General features: G+C 38.5%; 1 protein-coding gene across 4 annotated transcripts in view; it reads left to right on the forward strand.

Moving 5' to 3' along the window:
* The window catches only part of LOC109409124 (nipped-B protein), a 104381-nt gene that overhangs the window by 15389 nt on the left and 73856 nt on the right, over positions 1–15136 (forward strand). Inside the window, exons 1-4 of one of the 4 annotated variants that reach the window (XM_062849664.1) lie at positions 12317–12549; positions 12661–12885; positions 12953–13315; positions 13733–14472. In XM_062849664.1, coding sequence (XP_062705648.1) covers positions 12819–12885; positions 12953–13315; positions 13733–14472 — 1170 coding nt within the window. In that variant the 5' untranslated portion in view covers positions 12317–12549; positions 12661–12818. Of the gene's footprint in view, positions 1–12316; positions 12550–12660; positions 12886–12952; positions 13316–13732; positions 14473–15136 lie in introns of those variants that run through there. The other 3 variants (XM_062849663.1, XM_029871224.2, XM_062849665.1) reach the window with 3 other exon arrangements.

Raw genomic sequence — 15136 nt, forward strand, 5'->3', positions numbered from 1 at the left:
ACGTAGGGTTTGGCGACCATAGGAATGGTTTAGTGGGTACGAGGAGAGAGTAGTCCTGGCTTTTACTTTTGTTGTAGAAGACGGCCTCAGACCTACACTACCCTAACCTTCCTGTTAGGGTGTCTGTTGAGCAGATTATCCCCCTATGGTTTAGAAGAAAAAAAAATGAGGTCACCATCAATATGAGCGTGAGCCGTGTTCAAGAAGCTAAATACGAAAATACGAGGATGATGAAACAAATAGCATTAGGACTTCTCAATGGGAAGCACAAGACCAGACGTAAAATTTACACAGATGCATCTAGTTTGGATGGAACTTGTGGAATTGAAATCTTCGTGGAGTTTAGCAACCGCAGGATTTTGCTGAGACTGGAACACCAAACATCGATCATGACGGCCGAACTTTTAGCAATAAAAGTAGCAACAAACGAAATCAGAGCGCACCATGCGAGCGATACAGTAATTTTTACGGATTCGCTGTCGTCCTGTATACTGTTGGATCACAACCAGCGACATTCGAAGCAGATGAAATCATCTGGACTTGTCAGGAATGAAACGTCGATATTCAATGGATTCCAAGTCACATCGACATCAGAGACTACGATCTGGCTGATGCGTTGGCCAAACACGGAGCACAGCATGGAGAACTCTTCGAACATCCAATTTTACTGAAGGACGCTTATCTACGATTGATGAAAATAAAATAGGAAAAGGTGAACAACTTGTATAAGGATTACGCCAACGAAAATGGACGAAAGTTTGCAGAAATTCTACCTGAATTTAAAGAGAAGCCATGCTACTATAACTTGCCTTTGAACAAAGTCGAAATAGGAACTCTGAGCAGACTGTTCACCGGGCACGACTACAGCAAATACTGGCTGCATAAAATGAAGCTGAAAGATCTGCGATTTCTGCCACGAGATGGAAACCGCGGAACATGTTGTACTTCACTGCAAACGATACTCGCAAATAAGAAAACAATATGACTATGATGGTAAACACCAGAACTCTGAACAGCTATTCGAAGCGAAGGATGTGAATATCTTTCGAGATGTTGTGTGTTTTCTGAGGGAAACTCAATTAAACATATGAAATGAGTCAAAAATAGTTCCAAACTATAAACGAATACCATTCCGATCAAAACGAATCGCCCCAAGGCTACAGCTGATGGGCCTGATGAGCTAATCGGCTATTCCGCATTCCGAGACCGATGCTGCACGAACGTTCACGAACAGTAGCGGTGATAGGATACATCCTTGCCTCACTCCAACCACGACCCGGATGGGATCGGACAAGACATCGTTGTGCAGTACTGTGCACGAAAATGCCCTGTACTGTGCTTCAATGAGGCCGATTATTTTCTCAGGGAGACCCTTTCGCCGGAGGGCTTCCCACATCTTTTCGTGATTGAGATGGTCGAAAGCTTTTTCGTAATCAATGAACATCAGGTAGAGAGACTCTTGGAATTCATTGATTTGCTCCAGAATGATACGGAGTGTGACAATATGGTCCACACAGGATTGTCCGGCACGGAATCCTGCTTGCTGGCGTCGGAGCGTTGCGTCAGTCTTCTCCTCCGGTTAAGGATCACTTTGCAGAGGACTTTGAGAACAATGCACAGTAACATGATGCCCCCGTCAATTATCGCATACAGTCAGGTCACCCTTTTTGGGTACCTTTACTATAAGACGCCTTGCATCCAGTCGGCCGGAAATGTCGTAGTTTCCCATATGTTGCAGAATAAATGATGCAGTAGTTGTATGCAATCCCAGTAACCAGCGATGGATGGAGGCACATAAATGGGTGAGCTCGTTTCATCCTATTGTTTCAATGCGAAAATTCAAAGGATGTTCATTGTAAAGTAACATGAAATAGTGAAATGATATTCCTGTATTTATTTTTTTTATTGATAATTTAAATCATACTTTGTTTAGTCTGTTACTTCAGGTAATGCCGTTGATTTCTAATTAACGTTTTCTATACAGAGTAGATCACGTTCTCAGAATAAACATTAAGCGACCATCTGACGTGGATGATCGATTATTTGCTTCACGCGTGAAGTAAATAAGGCTGTGGCCATAGTGGGTAAGGTGAGATGCGATCGGATGCGATAAGTTATGAGATGAGAAGAGGGATGTTTGATAGGCCATAGTGCATGAGGTTTTCAATGAGGGTGCGCATGTTGTTTTCACATCCTTTTTCGCCTATTTCGTGCGCATCAACGATTCGCGTGATTTGATCGATGAAGTCGCTTGTATGTTGAAGCGCTTCTTTGGATGTGGGTAGTGAAATGATCGTTTCATCTATAAGAGCGGAAAGATAAAATGCACCCGGCTTTTTGTTTTGCGCGGGTCGTTTTTTTTTTGCTATAACTTAGTCAGTTTTGATCCTGTTGCAATAGCAAAAACCGACCAGTTAAAAAAATCTGGTGTAACTGTACAAGATTGAGATTATTGAGTTAATAATTTGAGAAAAGAATGTATAACATGTAATCATATCCGCGTGAGCGATGTCTTTATGTATACACATATTTTTACTTTCCGAACTGGGCTATCTGAGTGTTGATTTCAATTTAAATCAATATGAGACTGTTATACTGATTTTCGGCATTAAAACATTACTTGATTGTGCTGACCTCGGCAAAAAGAAACAAAAATTCGGCAAGTATGTATTATTTAAGGGTATAGGTTTTTTTTATTACAAAATTTTCGGCGATATCTACGAGAAAAGATGTCTCTAATAAGTACACAATATTCATCATAAGGACTGTATCGTTAATTATGAGTACATCTTTGAGGCCCTGTATTAAAAAGACTAAGTCTTATTTTGACAACTGCTGTGTGTTTATGTGTTGCTAGCGTTGTAAACAAAAGATAACCTTTATAAAAAGTTAAGTTTTCCCTCAAGTGGAGCAACGCGAGTGTTTACGGATGAGAAGCGAAAATCGATTGTGACCAGGTACTGCTATGAAAAATGATTATCGCTAAGAAAATTAGCAAAAGTTGGAGGTGTTAGCGTTTTTTCTGTCCAAAATGCTGTCAAAAGATTCGGTATGCATAACACACTGATAAACTCACCCGAACGCGACAGAAAACCAGGTGCGTCCAAGTCAAATTTGGACAGCAAAATTTGCAAAATCTTCAAAAGAAAAAAGGAGGTATTCATCATAGATTGCGCAAAAAAGTGTGGAACGACTATTGGTATGGTTCAGCGCGCCAAGGAGCGTAATTCCCTGAAGACTTACCCAAAACAGAAATGTCCAAAAAACTGTCAAATTCTGGCGGATTATGTGAAAACTCGGGCTCGGAAACTGTACGACGATGTTTTGAGCAAAAATTACATGTGTATAATCAATGATGCAAATGATCACCTCACTAGTGCTCATCACAACTCATCAACTGTATATTTATCGCGTGCGAATGAACTGTGCACTGATCAGCGATGACCAGCAGCAAAGAGGTGGCAAAACGAACATGATGTAAATCACAAACGATTTTGCACACATCTGACTGGGCCGTCACACGCTCGCCCGAACAGCCGAACCATACCGAATAGGTTGGTTTGCGAAGCTACGGCATGAACGCTCGACACGCACACAGAAGCAACATTCGCATGTACCGATACCATACTAATAAAGCTTCCTGCCAACGATGCTTCGCGATAAGCTGTCGAAAAGCATCGAAAGCGATGAAAAGAGATGCTTGGCTAGAACGCAACGGCTCAACGGCGAAAAGGAAGAGTCAACTATGCTGATTAGTGTTGAGTCCGTTCGTGTGCTACTCGTATGGGAGGTTGATTGAATAAAGCGAGGATGGGTGAAAACGTATTCGTTGTCGAAAGCAAATCGCATCATTTCGCGAATGTTTTCATCAAATAGCAAGCTTGTGTATAATCATGGATGATGAAACGTATGTCATATTGGACAACAAGGCACTTTCAGGGGCACAGTTTTTCACTGTGAAGCGTGGCACTGATGTTCCGAATTCGGAGAATTCGATTTTTTGCAAAAAAGTTGGGAAAATGTATTAGTTAGGCAAGCAATTTGTCAAAGTGGTATGAAATCGTCACCTTTCTTCACCGTCCCAAGTATGAACGTCGAAATATACCGGAAGGAATGCCTCCAGAAACCAATTCTGCCACTCATCTGAAAGCACAAAGGTCCTACATTATTTTGATCGGATATGGCATCCTGCCACCATGCGCGTGACACCTTTGACTGTTATGAAGAAAACAATGTTCAATTTGTGGAAAAGGCAATGAACCCTTCAAATTGCCCGCAAATTAGGCACATTAAGAAGTATTTGGCTTTGATGAAAAGGAAACTACGGCAAAAGGATAGAGGAGCAGAGGACGTCATCAAATTCAAGAAAAACTGGGCCAACCCAAGCAAAACCATCGACGGAACGGTTGTCCAAAACCTTATAAAGACCACCAAGAAGAAGGTGCGAGAGCTGGCAAGATCCACGAAAAATTAAATATAAAATGATACCATGGGCTTTTCTGATGGTCAATAAACAATGTAATTGAATTTAATTTACAAGACAAATAAAACATTTTCAGATACAGAAATATTCAGGTGTACTCAAAATTAACGATACAGTCCATTAGGTAAAAGAGTATCAATCGAAATTGATGTCACACTATTTTCGTTAAGGGATCTAGTTTTGCCTGACAAAGAAAAAAGCAGAACTTTTCAATCAGAATCCTTTTAGCAATTAAGTTGAATACTATAAAATCTTAAACTTTCTAACTTGCACATGAATAACATGTACTGGACAAACGACCATATCAAACATTGATCACTTGATTCAAATCCCGAACAGAGAAAATAAAATGTTTTCTTATACACATATAATAACAAAATTATGCTGTAAAAACTTAAACGATTTGATGGAATACTATTTTATATGCGATGAAATATGTTATTTTACATAGTGATCGATAGACAATAATGATAAATTTTTATTACGTCCGGTCCATCAAAATGCATGTCATGTGAAAAAGCATTGAGTTATGTTTAAAAACAACAACATATTAACGCATTTTATATTACCTACTAGCATTCCCAACACATTAAATCTGCACTGACGGTGGAAGCATATTTGTCCCATGTGCATTTTTGGCAATATTGAGATTTTGCAGCTTATGAACATGATTCATAGTGTACTATCATACAGGGAAATAAAAAGAGTTAGTTTGTTCTGAAAATTGTCGAAAAACTGCAACGCCGTTTTGTCACATTCTAAAAAGTGACGCAAAAGCGTCACGTTTCATTGCAAATCCTATGGAACAATAAAATCGCTCTAAAACAAAAATTAGTGCTCAAATTCAAAATTGGTCAATGTTATAACACGATTCAGCACTTATGCTTCATTGTTGAGGAATTTCCCTTTCTTGAACTTTGAACGCGATTTTCTCGATTGTCTGTTTTTGCACATGGGACAATTATGCGTCCACCGGCAGTGCATTGCTTTACATACACAACGAGCGCAATCATAAAATCCATACCCGACAAGCATTCTCTTGCGTTCTCTTGCGATCACATGCGTCAAAGCAGCTCCATCGCATCTCCGCACTCATCGCAACTCATCTACTATGTGCGGTTCATGCGTTCTGCATATAGTTTCCACAGAGTGTGCTTCGACGCTTATCCGATCTCTTATCTCTTTGTATCGCACCTCAGCCACTATGTGCTCAACGTAACAGCGTGATAGTCTGCACGATATGACTAAAAATCAAAAAAATATGTCACTTTTAGAAGTGAATCCTGACCTAACGATACCTTACAAAGTATGTATAAGTTAAGCTAATCATCGCGTTTAGTTAATTTCTGTGTGGAATGGACTAAAGATTTCTACTTAATCGTGTGGTGAAAACGCGTGATAGGATTTTTTTTTGTTTTCTATATTATTTCTATAATGTACCGCACGCTATGTCTGAACCAGCAGATTATAAAATTTGAATGTACGTACATCGAGTTTTATTCCACCAAACATCAGTAATCAAGCTACTTTTATTTGCAGACGGTTTCAAAATATTCTATCGGTGAAATTTTTTCCATATATTTTGTATGGGAGAGAAATTGATCGAAAACGACAATTTCATGCAAATCTGTATGAAAAACACCTAAAATGATGAAAAGATCAAAATTTCCCCGATGAAGTATTTTAAAAATTTCCGCACATGAAAATACAGCTTGAAATCTGATATTCTGTTAAAAAAAGCCGATGAACGTTCAATTTTTATAATCTGCTAGTTCAGACAGCGTGTACCGGCCCGTCAGTCTTGTAGCAAAACATCTGAATCCACGCCGATCCTCCTGATTTCGTATACCTACTTTTTCACGATACCGAATGCAATGGCACCACTTATCGCATAGCTGTTGTAAATATCTGCACCTATTACATATCAGCGAGGTTGAAGAGACTCTTACAAAGTAACGGAACATGGATGCACGTACGAACCCAAACAGCAGGCGAATAGATAGATACCCACCAAGATCGACAGACAACAGTGAACGGTGAATGAACGACGAAGCAAACCCGAGAAGAAAAGAAACTCCAGAAGCGACAGGCAAGTGAATTTACGAGAGTGAGGGAGAAACGTTAACGCGTATTGTTTTGCTCGGTTTCCTGGCTGGCCGTACTTTCTCATCGTGTGTCTCGGGCAATATTTTTGTGCCTCGCGTGTTGGGAAATATGAATGCCTGCCTATTTACTTGTATTAAACTCGCCAAGAATAGAACGCGTCTGGTCTGAAAATTTGTTTAGAAAACAGTGATGAAAACAGAATTCAAGAGCACGTAGAAGCTTGGTCGTTTAGTGTGTAGCTTGTGAGCAGAAGTTTGTGTTCGTAGAATACGTGTAAAGTCTAATGAAGAAGAAACAAATTGCAATTAGTGAAAATTGGATGCAGAAATGTGCAGAAAAGGGAAAATTGACATACCACAAATGAGTGTAAATTTTTAACGAGCTATTACTTTGATTAATTACCGTTCGACGATGATGTTCTTCAGCAGTGCGTGTTTATGTGGTGGTAAAATGTCAATGTAATGGTCGCTATGTGCTTGGAAGCTGGAAGGAAAAATTCGATAGAAAGGCGAATTACGAACGGTGTATAGTGCCATGTTTGCTGCTGCTTCTAGTCAGGTTGATTGAATGGTGCCTTTTATGTAGGTGGTCGTCTGGTGCTGCTGCTGCTTGTATTGATGTAGTCATCGCTTCATTCTACAACGACAAACATATTTGGTAAACACAACTACTGCGGCAAGTATGGCATAAAACTTATACATGAACGTGAAGGCTTGTTTTGATTGTGTGATGATTGTGGATATACATATACTTAGATTTGATGCAATAATGCCAGTATTCAACTAATTCGAGAAAAAATGATTTGTTTATGATTTCTTAAAGTATTTTGTATTCGAAATAGTTTTTTTTTAATTTATTTATACATTTATTAACAAATGAGCATACCATAGTAATACATATTACAACATTCTGTAATACTTGATTTGTTTCCATAACTAAATTATTATGCAATGCATAACAACAAATTGTTTTGATAGTCCTAGTAGGGGGAAAGTTGGGAAAGGGTCCAGGCTTTGCTATCAGCTGTCCTGCAGCTCCACCTGGTCACTCTTCAGAAAAAAAAAGATAGTCATAAGACTAGGTTTTGGGTTGCCAATCCGGAGACGGCGAGCTCGATTCCCGTTCGTTCTGGTTGGGAACTTTTCTCGACTTCCCTGGGCGCCAGACACATTATACAAATTTATGCACTGGCAGGCAAAGGATGCCCTTCAAATAATAACTGTGGAAGTGCTCGAAGAAAACTAAGTTGATGAGATGCAGGCCAAGTTTCAATGGAAATGTAGAGTAACAAAAAAGAAAAAGAAATTGGAAGCGGAAGATTTAATGGCACGGTGGTTCCATTTGTCGATGAATTCTAGTATTTTCAAACCGCTGGGAAGTGGCATAAGTATTACGAGTTTACTTTCTGTCCTTCACATAAGCGCCGACTCATTTGAATGTTTCAAGTAATATCGGCTTGGACCAAGGTATTTACAGCTGTCCAACTAACAATATTTTTGCTATTCCACGGTGACTGAAAGCACCCTTGAACATTTCATTTTTATATCAGATCACTTGAGTACCGACTGTTGACACTAGATGCGATTGAGAAAACACAAAGGCTGTTAAAAGCATATACTTTTTCTAATTTGCTAGTTTTTTTATTAGATATTCCAGTTTCCAGTTTTCAGGATTTTCTATTCGCCATAGGGGAGACTGAGGAGACTTGATCCCTGGGGAGACTTGTTCCCCCCATATTTTCTCGGGATCAAAAACAGTTTTCTTCTAGCATATTTTTTCCAAAACTACATCTTGACAGACGACAATGTTTTGGTTACAATTGATTTTGATTGTGCATTGCATTATTTTTTAATGGCTGATGGTTTGTTTTCAGTCCTTCAGAAATCTTTTAGGCGACTCCGAAAAATCTCAATAACTTTGTAAAAATTGAACCAAATCGTGTCAAAATTTTACAGCACATTGTGTAAATAAAATACTTTCAAACGTATTTATTCAAATAAGGCTGTTATATAAATATTTTAATTAATGCGGCTTGGTATATACAACAGTGACATGGGGAGACTTGATCCCTCGAGGATTACACACACATTATACATGTGAAAAATAAAATTCTATTTGGAAGCCTCTATTTACTCGGAATTCTAGTATATTCATTGATAAAACATGTCAGATAATTATTGTTTTATTACACACCATAAAAAGAGGGATCAAGTCTCCCCATTTTCAAAATACAGCATAACCTTAACAATTTAAGGAAATATTATAATTTCAAATTCACCATATTCATCAAAAATACAAGAAACTTGAAATGAAAATGAATAGGAAGCTTCTGGGGTTATTTTCCCTTTAAATTTACCATGTGCTCAAAGGGGGATCAATTGTGGTTCATTTTTAAAAAATACATCATAAGACATGCCTCCATAAAAACACAGTTTTGAAAACTTTAACAATAATTTAAAGTCCTTCTGTTGTGTATAAACTTGCAATAGATTTACCTTCCATTCTGTACGAAAAAGGGATCAAGTCTCCCCAGTCTTCCCTACTGTAAATATAATGACTACTGTAACTTTGCCCAGTTGAAGATTTTCCTAGTTTTTATGATGTATCTGTAATTAGCTGTTCCACTGGTACATACATCTCTATTTGTAGACTGTTTCTTGACGACGTTACTCTTATCAAATGCATGCATAATCAAACTTAAAAATTGCTTCGAGCTTTCCTTAAGTGATTCAATAGCGTTTGTGTTTATCCCTGAAGTACATGGAAAATAAAGATAACACAAGAAACAATTTATGATTTAAGGATTGTTTCTCAATGCAGCGATGTTAAGTTATAAGTTGAATAATAATTGATTTAGTTACAATAAAACTGCACTTAAACTCGTGTACGCCCAAAAATGAGAATCTATTCAACTTCAATCGGTCATGACATTTATGTTTATTCATCGATCATACCTCGGTTGTGCAGCTGCAATTCAATATTTAAACCATCAGCTATTTATCATCACATTATAAACTATTTTTCAACGTTTCTTAAACAGAGTTCTATGACGCTTTGTTGATCAATCGCTTAAGAATCATGGTTGCGGAATAAAAGTAAGGCTTAAAATAACAAGATTTCTTCGAAAACTATTCCATTCAAAACATGATCAACAATATGCTTCCTGTAACATTGAACGGATTTCATTTCTAATAATAGATTTGTTTGAACAAAGATTACCAAAAAAGTTTCTTTAACGTTGTTTGAACATCACTATTCCAATAAATTAGCAAAATTAATTTATTTAGTTTAACTTTTAACTGAAACCACTCGCTTAACCTATAATTACGCATTTTTATAAAATTTTCATGAACAACCTAGGAAACAACTTACCTTTCTTAATCGGTACCAACACCCTAATCCCACACCAAAATACCCTTTTCCTATCCCATGACGTTTGTGTTGTCAGCAAAGAATATTCATCCATTAGAGTAAGGTGGGGCAAAAGTTCGACCTTAGATGAAAATTCAACTTTTTTCAAGAAATCGAAGCAGATAAAAATAAATGAATACCGTGTGGTGATTCTACCATCCATGAGCTAAAAATTTGCTGAACAAAGTTACGCCAAATGTCTTTTCTATTTTGAGTTACAACACTTTTTGTATGTGTGTGTCTAATTCGAACTCTTGCCCCACCACTGGGGCAAAAGTTCGAATCTAGTGTTTGTGGACTTCCACTAACCATAGCACACTATTTCGACACTTTGGTAATCTGAATACCGAAAACCAATTTACATTTGATGTTGGAATTGAAATACACTTTAAAGTTCGATCTGGATTTTACCCAAATAAGGGTTAAATTTACTACACCAAAAATTAGTAGTTTTCCGCCAAATTCAGATGAAACAACATTTTTTTTTCAACTTTGATCGAATTTTCTCACTAATTCCATCATTTTTAGAGATAATACATACATTTTGCAGAATTTTTGGTTTTTACTTTAAGTTGCTACATGACTCGAACTCTTGCCCCACAATTGGCGATTAAAAGTTGAGGTTATGTCGTGAAAATTTGGAAGTTTAAAAGGGAAATACCAGTTCCCCATCAGTTTAATCATTATTTTTTTGGTAAATTTATCGATAAAATGATTTTTTCTACCCCGATCCCACAATAAATTTTATCTGAAACGACTCAATCACTAAAATACGAAACGGGATTTCACAAAACTTAACCTCACTTTAGGAGGCCAATTCAAACTTTTGCCCCACTATGTGTAAAATATGATTTTCAAATCTTTTTTGCAAAAAGTTATACATGCTAAAGCACTTTCAAAATATACCTAGTTACGCCCCAAAATAAAATATCGAATTCGATTTCATTACAATTCCATTCCATGCGTTGGAAGGACCATCGCATATTACAATTTTTTGATCAAAAACCAACATTTTGTCATAACTTTTCAAATTATTGATCAATTTTCATAATTTTTGGAGTGAAAGACTCTTTTTCAAAAAGGCTTCGAACAACCTTGACACCCGAAAGAAATAATTTGAATTGAGCTCAAAAACTTCAAAAGAAACTCTTGCCCCACTCGAACTTTTGCCCCACTTTACTCTACCCTTCCTTATCATCGGCTTTGGACTGACTTGCGCTCTCATTGCCCACCAAATTCTGCAAAATGAAAATGAAATAATGTTGAAAATATAAAATCACAATAAAAAATTTGCTGTTTTTCGCAAACCATTTACAGTTAATCTTTTGTTATGAAGTCAGCCAGCTATATTGCTGTCATCACATGCCTTCACATATGTATGGGTGCAAGAGAAAGAGCAAAATATTTTGAGAAAAGAGAACAAGAAGCGCGTCATGCAGAATGCCTTAAAACAATAATAGCAGTAGCAGCAGCCACCACAGAAAAGATACAATAAACTTTAGGGTAGGGCGGGGCAAGATGAGCACCCTAAGGATCACGTTGAGTTTATTGTAAGTTAACACAATTTTTCAAAGTACCTCTCAGTAGTTCTTTACTATATCATGTTTTCTATCACCCATAAACATGGGAGGGTTCAAAATTCACAATAAGTATGATTTATTTGACTAAACAAAAAAGATGTTTTATGATCAGTTCGAACATGCTACGGGGCAAGACGAGCACCACTACGGGGCAGGAAGAGCACTTCATTAAAATCACAATATTTTAACAATAAATTGGCCATACAGTGATTGATATAGTGAACCTTGTTTATAGCTATGGTATCACGTTCTAAAATGATCTTTTTTTTCGGTTATTGAAAAAAAAATGCGATTTTATAATACTTTATACAAAATGACCCGAAAAACAATAAACGATTATTATGTTGCTTATTTTCAGGAATTCACGCAATCAAATAGTTGCAGAGGTTACGGAAACCTATGTCCGCCACTATTGAGTGAATTACAATAATTTCAAAATATTTTCTATATTCCCCTGATGGGGAATAATGAGTGCTCATCTTGCCCCATTATAGGTTAATAACTAAAATTGAATAAATTTTAATGTTTGTTTTTAGAAAATATTTTCTAATGTAAATTAAAATGCTTTGCAGTAAGCTAGTAATGTTGGCTGATAACCAGAATTATGGTAAAAATTTGATTCTGACATAAAAACCTTATTTTATTCTGATGATTTCTTATAAGAAAATGCTAAAAATCCATGCTATTGACTAATTTGAAGATATTTTTAAATTCGTCCATTATGAAGCACCTTTTATCAGGTTTACAAACAGGATGAACATTATTCTAACGGATTATGAAGTTGTTTGGGCAAAATTCATCATAAAAGTAGTAAAACGGAGGGGTGCTCATCTTGCCCCGGGTGGCCATCTTGCCCCGTCCTACCCTATTTTTCGGTGGTCATACCTCCCGAACACACACGAACAAAATGCGAAGTGTGTTAATAAATTAGCATGCACAGACACACAGGCTGGCAAACATTAATCATTGGTATGTGGATCTTTTGCATTAGCAGCCAAGTCTACATGCGAACCTACATTATTCCTAAAAGACTCCGAACAGCGGTGTTGTCTAATTTGTTTCTGTTTTGTCTCTTTACAGCAGCATGCATTTTTCACTAATACAACATTAGCACGTAGCAGTCAACCAGAAATTTACTGGAGATATACGTGTGTCAACGCTGAAGAGAAAGAGCTTTTGCGTTTTCACCTACTCCAATAACAATAACCGATTTTGGAAGCGACTGACAGCAGGCAACCATGGGGGATCGCGATATACCAAGTGTCCCAATCACCACCCTGGCTGGATTGACCAGTCTTTCGGACAGTAAGTTACAGTTTTCATTATAGGGTGTTTTTCATATTTACTTACTTTGTGCATCTGTCTCTTGTAGTGCTCAGCGAGCTGCCGATATCGGACTCCCTGTCGACGGTTTCGACTGCCTTGAACCGTTCGTTGCTGTTTCATCCGCGCGTCGCCGAAGAGGCCAACAATCTTTTGGCCACGCGAGATGATAGTCTGATCGGTCAGCTAGTGAATGCCATCGAGCAGACCAATTCGGATCACATCGAGCTAAAGGATCAATATGTTCAACCATCGACCAGCAAATCGATGCAGGATGGACCCCTGCTTCTGCAGGCTATCCGATCATGCAGGGCGGATGTGTTCAATAGGCCTCAGACCGCCGCTACACATCAACAACAGCAGCACCAACAACAACAGATGCTTGCACAACAGCAACAGCAACATAAAATAAGTAAGTTATAAACACTACAATTTGTTCGTGTGTTGAGTGTCCATGTCGCTACTAACTTCATAACGCTTGTATTAATAACTGTTAACATGTTGATCTGCTGTTGATGTTGGCTATGTAAATACCTAGTCCTACAATGGCCGCGTCTATCTCGAATCATTTCTTTTGCTGTGATTACATATTGAACACTCGTGAACCGCTAACGGGATATTCAATGTACCTAGTATCGCACCACGCGCTAAACGAAAATATTAATTTCTTGCCATATATACTTACTCCTTCATGCTATTGTTCACTGAATCCATTGCTTGCAAAATAACCTTCATGCTTTTTGCCATTTTGTATCTTACTTGCTCTTAGCAGAATAAAGAAGATACTAGCACCGGTTTGTTCTTCATTTTATTTTTCTTTTATTTCTAGTTTTTACATCACAAATCCCAAATTTCCCAAGCGAACACTACTCTTCCCTACAAACACAACACCAGCAGCAGGATTATTTGAGTCAGATTTCGCAGATTTCCCAACAGCAGCAGCCTTCGCAACCGATTGTGTTAAGCCAATCCCCTGTTTCGTCTCAACACTCTAATCATCCACCCCTTGAAACGCGGAATCAGACTAAAATTCCTTACCAACAACAACAACAGCAGCAGCAACATCAACAGCAATCACCACAAACAACACCATCGCCATCTTCAAAAGTCATCATCCGACAGCAAGTTATTAACCTTCCAAATATTGCTTACTCGTCCAATTCTGCAGAAAATAGCCAGCAACAGCAACAAATCTTCCAACAACAGCAGCAGCAACAGCAACTGTTGCAGCAGCAACAACACCAACAACAACAACAGCAGCAGCAGTATCATAATCAAAACGTCATCGTCTCACACCAATCGGTGATCCAGAATCAGCAAGTATCCCAGTTCCACCAACAGCAGCAACAGCTTCCTCCGCAACAGCAACAACCACAACAACTACACAAACCGACTGATCCTCATCGGACGGTAATTCAGCAGCCGGTAGCAGCAGCTGCTGGATCTTCCCTGAATGCGCTTCCGGATTCGGTGGTTTCACAACAGCACCATCAACAACAGCCGCAGCAGCAGCAACAACAACCGTTGGTAAACCATGTTGCTCAGCAGCAGCAGTCTCAGCAGCAACAGGTGAGTTTATTTGTTCGGTAGGAAGTGGGTTCTCCCAGAATTCTGAGAGAGATTCTCTCAGAATTGTTTGAGGGATTGTTCCAAAATTGTAAAGAGGGATTCTGCCAGAATACTTAGACGGATTATCGAAGAGTTTTATCGCTCTGAATGCTGAGAGTGACCTAGATTTCTGAAAGGAGTTTCTCCAGAATCTAGAGAGGATTTTTTCCAGGATTTTCCCTGAGAGGATTTCCCTCGGAATCCTGAGAGGGATTCCCTCAGAATCCTGAGAGGGATTCCCTCAGAATCCTGAGAGGGATTCCCTCAGAATCATCAGAGAGATTCCTACAGAATTCTGAGAGGGATTCCCTCAGAATCATGAGAGGAATTCCCTCAGAATCCTGAGAGGGATTCTCTCAAAATCCTGAGATGGATTCCCTTAGAATTCTGAGAGGGATTCCCTCCGCATCCTGAGAGGGATTCCCTCAGAATCCTGAGATGGATTCCCTCAGAATCATGAGAGGGATTATCTCGGAATCCTGAGAGGGATTCCCTCAGAATCCTGAGAGGGATTCCCTCGGAATCCTGAGAGGGATTGCCTCGAAATTCTGAGAAGAGGGATTCCCTCAGAATCCTGAGAGGGATTCCCTCGAAATCCTGAGAAAAGGGATTCCCTCGGATTCCT

Source organism: Aedes albopictus, chromosome 2, assembly GCF_035046485.1.
Source record: "Aedes albopictus strain Foshan chromosome 2, AalbF5, whole genome shotgun sequence".
In the NCBI taxonomy this organism is placed as follows: Eukaryota; Metazoa; Arthropoda; class Insecta; order Diptera; family Culicidae; genus Aedes; species Aedes albopictus.